We start from the raw sequence: 8,877 nt of genomic DNA on the forward strand, positions 1-8,877 counted from the left end.
TGAACTATTTTGTGTTAATATATTTGAAAATTTAGACCAATATAAAAATATGCCAACTGAAACTACTTGAGAATAAATTAAAATTTTGTAAATTCTATTATCATTGAAGAACTTTTTATCAGGCATTGGAGACATACCAGAATAGAGTGATTTTGCAGGCAAATTGTACCAAAATTCAAATAACAGGTAATTCCAGCTATCCCACTCCTTGGTGTATATCCAAAAGATCTAAAATAAGAATACTACAGTGATGCAGCCACATCAATATTTATAGCAGCACAATTCACAATAGCTAAACTATGGGAACCAACCTAGGTGCCTTCAACTGATGGATGAATGAGTAAAGAAAATGTGGTATATATATACACATCAAGAACGACTTCATGACATTTGCCAGTAAATGGATAGATCTGGAAACTCATGTTAAATGAAATAAGCCAATCCAAAAAATCAAAGGTCAAATGTTTTCTGTGATATGTGGAAACTAATCCACAAAAGGGGGAATGGCAGAATAGAAGTTCAGTAGATTAGACAAAGGAGAATGAAGGGAAGGGAGGTGGGATAGGAAAAGGTAAGGCAATGGAATGAATCTGACATATTTTTTCTATTTTTATATATGAATACACTACAGTGAATCTCACATCATACACATCTATAAGAATGGGATCCTAATTAGAATAGGATATATATAACAAAATGGATTCTACTGTCATGTATAAATAAAAAAGAACAATAAAAAAATGTGAGCCACACTTGAATTTCTAAAACCACGAAGATCACAATGTATTACTAGCTATTATGCATTGCTGGGTTAATTTTCTAATATTTTCCATCTTTGCCATGAGTGATAATGATCTTCCCATTTTTTCATTGTGTGAAAAAGTTGTGTAATGGGAATTACCTGTTATTTGAATTTTGGTACAATTTGCCTGCAAAATCACTCTCTTCTGGTATGTCTTCAATGCCTGATAAAAAGTTCTTCAATGTTAATAGAATTTACAAAATTTTAATTTATTCTCAAGTAGTTTCAGTTGGCATATTTTTATATTGGTCTAAAATTTCAAATATATTAACACAAAATAGTTCATATTATCTTTATTGCATCTGTAATTGTTTCATTTATTTATAAAATTGGCCTTTCCTGACATGACCAGTCTTGCTAGAGGTTTGAGAATTTTATTAAAGAACCAAATTTTTGCTTTACTGAGTTCTAATAAATTTTTAGATAGGATTCATTTATCCTCTTTATTAATTTCTACTTTCTACCCATTTTCTCGTTTTCCTAAGTTTTATGGTTAGCTCATTAATTTTTCCTATATAAATATCTAAAGCTACATATTTCCCTCTAGATTCCACTTTTGCTGTATTCTACCAATTTTGACAAAATATTTTGTCATTTGATCCTAAATATTTCTCAATTTCCTATGGTTCTTTGTATCATTGATTATTTAAAAGTGTCCGAAATTTCCAAATATTTAAAAATTATCTTTCTGCTATCCACTTCTAACTTAATATTTGTGGTTAAAAACTAGTTTTCTTATAAAATCAAATCTTGACCTGATGGCTTAATGCATGATTACTTTTTGTAGATGTTCCCTGTTTGTTGAAGAATGCTTATACTTGCTGGGTATATATTCTGTCTGTTCGATCAAACTTGTTAATTGTTTAAATCTTCCTGAATTATCATCTTTTGACTGCTTGTTCTATCAATTTACTGCAAGCAATGTGGAACATCTTCCATTACAATTTTTTGTTTGTATATTTTGAAGCTATATCATCATTAGAATTTTGTATTCTTGGAAACTTGAACCTTGTATCATATAATGATCTTTACCTTTAGTAACACTTTATGCCTTAGGATCTTAGAACCTACCTTTTTTACTTTCTTTTGGTTAGTATCTGTGATGCTCTTTAAAATGTAGCTTTTTCCAGGCACAGTGATTACCCATACTTGCAATCCTAGCTACTCAGAAGGCTTAGGCAGGAGGATCATAAATTCATGGTCAGCCTTTGGCAACTTAATGAGGTTTTGTCTTAAAATAAAAAAGGACTGGGGATGTGGCTTAGTGATAAGAGTGCTCCTGGGTTCAATTTCCAGTACTGCAATCAAATCAAATATAGGTTTAGATCCTCAAGTATTAGCGGACATTCCTAATATAAGCACTGGCTTTGGTGCTACTTTACCCTTTAAATTTGTACTTTCTCTTTGTTTCTGGCCTCTGAGGGTTACCATTTTACTTCTGCCAATGTAATCAGTCACATTTTGAAGTACATCTGTATGTATATACCCGTATTTCTTTCCTGTATGTATATGCACATGTAAATATTTCTTGGACCTTTAATGTTGTAAAGCAAAATTCTCTGGCAATCTTATTTACAGTAATATTGAGAACTTTAAGTCCATTTTGACCTTTAAGTTGCTGTAACTACAAATCTTTTTACCATAGAGGCAAATGAAAAACTAAGAGCATCATTGCCATCTAGTGGAGAGACCTACTACTGCTATGTTTAAATAAGGCCCACTGTGACTCACAGTCATCTCATTTCCCCGCAGTTAATCTTGAGTCTTTTCAAATCTTTTGAATTTCTTTCAAATCTCTTCTTTATTTCCATTCTCCCAGGACTACCTTCGTTCAGTTTCTAACTCTTTAATATAATTGTTGCTTTGTAATTGGTCTTTCCTAGTTAGTATTCTTTCAAAATATTTTCCTTGTTTCTGTTGATACACATTACTTTTATAATTTCATATTAATTTGATGCACTACATATCAAGTACTTGCTTAAAAAAATTTAGAATCAATAACAGCAGTCTTACTAGGAATAAAAATAAAGAAGTCCAATAAATGTTGGCTCAATTGGAAAAAAAAAGTACTTAGCACAATTTGCTAAATTTATCTAGAAGACAGCATATGCATACAAGTTCCCAAGCTTTCTTCCTATAACGACAGACTGATAAATGACATTACCACATGGAACCCTACTGTGGCTTGTCCAAATACTTTTTAAAACTTACAAATTTTAAGTTGTATACATATCCAATATAAAAAAATTGAGTTCTACAAATGAGTAACCATATTGATGACACTGAGAACCAGTTTTCACTATGGAATACAATACAAATATGGAATGGGGAAAGGCAAGGAAGAACCCTGGGGACCTAGAATGAAAATGGAGGTATCACTAAAACTTGTGATTTCTAATATATAGGTTTCCTGGCTCTTTCCACCAAAGGGCCTAAAAGCAATGACAACTAAGGAGATCCAGATCTTAGTTTCTAAACACCAATCCCCATTAAAGGAAATTAAGGACACTGGGGAAATGTTAACTAATTCCAGAGCTGGAGTGGGAGGAAAAAAAAAATGAAAACAAAGATGAACCTGTAATATCCTGCGTTGGAAAGTAAGGAGTTGCTCTAAGAATAATAAGATGTCAAAGAGACCCAAGAGCTGCTTGAAAAGATTATTCCAAATCTGGAATAATTTGATATCAAAACAAATTATAGTAACAGACTGAATACAGGAATCTACAAGGTTATACTATATAAATGTGTGAGAGAAATAGGAGGATTTTCCTTAAAGTAGAATGCCACCTAATAAATACAGAAAGAATGATAGATTTGGAAAACCCATTTGACAAACATCAGAATAACAATTAATTCAGCCAAGTAATGCCACTGGAATTATTGTGTGAAACTGTTGAGATACAGAATATTTCTCATCTAAAAGTATATCCCCACATTTATTAATATAATAGAAAAACCAGAAACTTAACAACAGAAAAATCTAGTAGATTCCATCTAAAACAAGTTATCAAAATTAACATACTTTTAACAGAACAACTAATACCATAAGATGTTGTAAAAAGGATAGGGTCACTTCTGCCCCAACTGCATAAGCTCAATCTGATTTTGAAGAAATATCAGAAAACCCCAGTGTTTCTTGATCTTGGCATTTTTGAAAACCTGGTTAATAACTGTTTCAGATTAAAGGAAACGAGAGACATGACAATCAAATGTAATGTATAATCCCAGACCAGATTGTTTTTTTTCTTACAAAGAACACTACTGAAACAACAGTGGAATATGGAAAAATCAGATATAAGTATTGCATTGATATTAATATTGCAATTTGGTAATTTTACTATGATTATAAAGGAGAACATCCTTGCTCTTAAGTATTAAGGGGAAGAAGACATTTTATGTCTATAATGAATATTCAAATGGTTCAGAAGAAAGCATTTATTCTAAACTGATGACAGATAAGGGAAACATCTTCCTTACTGAATGACTACTAATAAGTACAGAAAGTTAGGAAAATAAAAATTTACAAACATTCTAGTAAAAATTACTCAGATTAAAATTATCAAAAGATGCTAAATCTAAAAGGGATAGATATGATGGGAATAGCATTATCAACACAGTCTCAAAATTCTTCCTAACAAATGACCTAAAAGTTGCAAAAGGAAAAACAGGAACTACACAGTGGAGAAACTGGACAATATGTTACTCAAGTGACCAAAATTAGCTATCAACAATAAGGAGCCAAGGGAACTTCTGTGGTAAGCCATTCTTATAGACCGTGGCCGCCATTAGAAGATGGCGCCGGCTTCCACTGTGGCCTGTGATAAACAACTCCTTTTATGGAGAGTTGGCGCACAATCCCTTACCACCCTATGAGAGAGATCCACGTGGCGGCTTAGGATTGGGATGCGGGGGGGCTTTATTAAGCTGTGCTTGGGCGTGTCGAGCAGCGGGCGCTAGAAGATGATACATGACTCAAGGCCTGAATAAACTGTTGAAAGAAGAATCCTGTGTCATGTTTCCCTTGCCGGCGAGGGGTCGCGACAAACTTCTGTGCCTCTGGATTGGAAACATGAGGGGATACATCTCTTACAATATTCCCATGGTGTTGCATAATACTCTATGAGGAAACATCAGAAAAGTCCAACTGAGGAATTCTACTCTTCAGCTATCCTGTATTTTTCAAAAATATCAATATTAGAAAAGACAGAGAAAGGCTGAGGAACTGTTCTATAGAGTCATGACAATACAACATACAATCCTGGATTAGGTTCTGTATCTAAAAAGAAATTGCCCATGGGACCAAAAACTAAAACATAAAGAACAAAACAAACTAACAACAACAAAAAACCCAAGATGAAAACCAAAAACCAATTGGACATAGTCTGCTTCTTATGAAGTACATATGCAGTATTAAAAGGTAAAGGGTATGATGTCTGCAGCATGCTCTCCAATGGGTCAAGGAAAAAAATTTATATGATGAGTAAATGATAAATATGGGAAACATTAAATTTCTGCACACATGTAATTCCATCATTTGGGTGGTTATATATTCTGATGAATATAAAAATTTACTCAAGTATTCCACTGGTATTTGTACCCAGTATTTTAAAAATATAATCTGAGACTTTAAAAAAAAAAATAGGCTCTGCCAGGCACACCTGTAATCCCAGCTACTTGGGAGGATGAGGCAGGAAGATCACAAGTTGCCAACTTGTGACCAGCCTAGGCAAGTTAGCAAGATTCTGTCTCCAAACTAAAAAAATAAAAAAGGTTGGTGATATAGCTCAGTGGTAGAGTACACTTGAGTTCAATCTCCAGCATCACAAAATAAATAAATTGGAATTTAAAAATAGGCTCTTTCATCAATTTTATGTTTACCTTGATAATTTATGTTTGGCCTTAATTCTAAAATTTTTGCTTGTTTTTCTTTTACAAAAGCACATTTTATATTCACATTGTTTTGGGTTTTCATTCTCATCTAGTAGCTACTTCTATTCAATTTACAATAGTTACATTACCATTTTTTTTAGATAATATGAAGTTTACTAATATATTTTGCCTTGAGGTATAATACTAACAAAAAACTCCACGGTTTGGCCACTGGAACCAAAGAAAGAGGCTACTCAAGGAGTGTGTATAAAAGGCTCAGGAGTCTGAGGCAGAAGGATAGGGAGTTCAAAACCAGCCTCAGGAAAAAAAGCAAGGTGTAAGGAACTCAGTGACCCTATCTTTAAATAAAATACAAAATAGGGCTGTGGATGTGGCTCATGGTACCTGAGTTCAATCCCTAGTATCCAAAAAAAAAAAAAAAAAAAAAATGAGTTGTACAAGTCCATGTCTCAGATAATTCCTGAGAAATTTTTTTTCAAAGTCACACAATCCAATTTTTAATAGATGTGGGACACTCTCTGACTGGGTATAACTACAAGTTCCTTGTGCTATGATTTTAATTGAAAATACCAAATTGATTAAAGCGTAGGAGAATACTTCTTGCTTCAGAGATACATTTATTTTGCATTATTCTTGTAATCTTTCTGGGAAAATAACAATGTATCTTAAAAAATACTATTTGAAAAATAATATACAGTTAAAACTTTAAATATTTTTCATAGTAATTTTAAGACAATAAAAGCAATGTCTTTACCATATAAATTATCATGTTATCTACAATATTCTACATATTTTATAGTGACACAAATTTATACATACTGCTATTGGAAATAGGGAATATCCTTTTGGTCACCTATAGTAGGTTGCAAATTTTAAAAGGAGAAGTTTTGAATTTGTGAAGGCAATATAAGGAAGAACTTTATTGAAACTTCAAAGTAATCTCTCAATTTATCTTCATTATTTATAGCAGCACAATTCACAATAGCTAAACTGTGAACCTAGATGCCCTTCAGTAGATGAATGGATAAAGAAAATGTGGTATATATATACAATGGAATATTACTCCGCAATAAAAGAGAAAAAAAATCATGGTAAATGGATGGAGTTGGAGAATGTAATGCTAAGTGAAGTTAATCAATCCCCAAAAAACAAATGCTGAATGTTTTCTCTGATATAAGGAAGCTGATTCATAGTGGGGTTGCAGGGGGAGCTTGGGAAGATAAGACAAACTCTAGATAGGGCAAAGGGGTAGGAGGGGAAGGGAGGGGGCACGGGGGTAGAAATGAGGGTGAAATGAGATGGACATCATTATCCTAAGAACATGTATGAAGACACAAATGGGTGAATATACTTTGTATACAACCAGAGAGATGGAAAATTGTGCTTTATATGTGCTTAATATGACTTATAATGCATTCTGCTGTCATATATAACAAATTAGAATAAAAAATTTTTAAAAAGTTATCTACATTATAAAAAAGAGTCGAGATGTTTGCTTTGTTCTATTTATTTCTTTGAGGGGTAGGAAGGAGGTTAAAAAAAGAAAGTTTGTTATCTGCTTCAAAGAGCTTTTCCAAAGGAGGGGGATTCGTGTTCAATACACATCAACATGGATGAACACCATTCTCATAGCTTTCATATCAATTTGAATTCAAGCCATTAATATGTGTAATATGTTTTCGGAAAACCAGTGTATTCATATGGACACACAGGTACTCCTTGTATTCTTGTTCTCATATGAAAGGAACTGGCACTTTGACTTCAAAAACAAATTTTTTTAAAATCACAAATCCAACTTGTCTTTGATTTGGGTCTGAATTAATTACTAAGGAACTATTCGGCAATAATGGCCTCAAATATTTAAATATCCTCTGAAACTGCAACTCATTAGGGATTGCTGACTCTTAAGAACTATGCCATCAGTAAGGGAATGAGGTATGAATCCTCATTCTGGATGCCAAGTTCAAGGCAAAGTATCAATAATCTCCTCACTTTTACAATATCTATAAATAAAAGTAGATGGAGGGGATAAGATAAAACAATGTTAAGTTAAAAAGTGCATACAGAACTCAGAAATACCTTTTCATTAAATTTGCCACTTTAGTTCAAAAAATGCTCTTAATAACCACTTAAAGGAAAATATTAGTTACATTTTTGCTGTTTAGAACATTTTGAGAGCAAAAGAATGAATACTGATCAACTTTCCTGGCTAAATCTTAATCATTTGTCCTGAAATAGGTTATTTTTAAGTTGAACATCTATTTATGCCTTGAAAATTCAAAGCAGAAAGAAAAATCACAGAAAGCCAGCAACTTCATCAATACATCTACACAGATGTTTGCTTGTAGTTTTTGGTATCCAAAACCTTTTTTCCACACATTGCACAGATGCCTGAAACAAAAGAAAACACATAAGCAATCAAATCATAATACCAACTGAATAGATTATTTACGTCAATCCTGAAGCTTAAAATATTATTTACCAGCATCAGAAAATTGAAAAATAAATATCTACTTTTAATCATGAACATGCTTTAAGTTCTATTTTGTTATGAAGTAGGTTAGGAATAGAAAAATGGTATTTTAAAAAACTTACCCTTTTTGTAGGCACAGCCCTGGCAGTAATGAGAACCTGGTTGGTGCACAGAACTTTTACAAATTCTGCAAGTGGAGAACTTATTCTTTCCATATGGATCAAATCTAGAGTTTGATTTTAAAGAAAGAAAATTGTATGTTACAATAGAAACTTTCAACTTGCTTAAGCAACATGCAGGATTAATTCATGCTCACCATTCTTCTCTCAAATTCTATAGCTGACAGGCAGACCTCTCCTGGGTGACTATGGACTAATATCTCTGCTGCTTCTATGTAAGCTGTATGCTTAGGAAGAGCTGTATTTTTTTTCAAATCTGGTTCTGTCAAATTTGTCATTCTATTTGTGTGACATAAATATTATGAAAACTGATAAAATGTGAATACAAAGGAGTGACTGATTCCATAAAAACCAAGTAAGTACTTTAGGATGACTGCATATATATGAACCATTAACTCTGCTATGAAAGTAGGTATGGGTAAACAACTGTTAAAACTGGGGGAAATCGTAAGTGAAAGGGCTCCACATTTTCCAAGTGTCAATTTTTGCTCTAATCTAAAAATACCAAAAAAAAAAAAAAAAAAAAAAAAAAA

At 32.7% G+C, this 8,877-nt stretch overlaps 1 protein-coding gene across 1 annotated transcript in view; it reads right to left on the reverse strand.

The window, feature by feature from the left end:
- Positions 1 to 7,183: 7,183 nt before the first annotated feature.
- Positions 7,184 to 8,877, reverse strand: part of Cript (CXXC repeat containing interactor of PDZ3 domain) — a 10,015-nt gene continuing 8,321 nt past the window's right edge. The window contains exons 4-5 of the mRNA XM_015479704.2: positions 8,288 to 8,391; positions 7,184 to 8,083 (exon numbers count right to left, since the gene is read on the reverse strand). Coding sequence (XP_015335190.1) covers positions 8,019 to 8,083; positions 8,288 to 8,391 — 169 coding nt within the window. The 3' untranslated portion in view covers positions 7,184 to 8,018. The remainder of the gene's footprint in view (positions 8,084 to 8,287; positions 8,392 to 8,877) is intronic.

Source organism: Marmota marmota, unplaced genomic scaffold (genome assembly GCF_001458135.2).
Source record: "Marmota marmota marmota unplaced genomic scaffold, marMar, whole genome shotgun sequence".
Taxonomy (NCBI): Eukaryota; Metazoa; Chordata; class Mammalia; order Rodentia; family Sciuridae; genus Marmota; species Marmota marmota.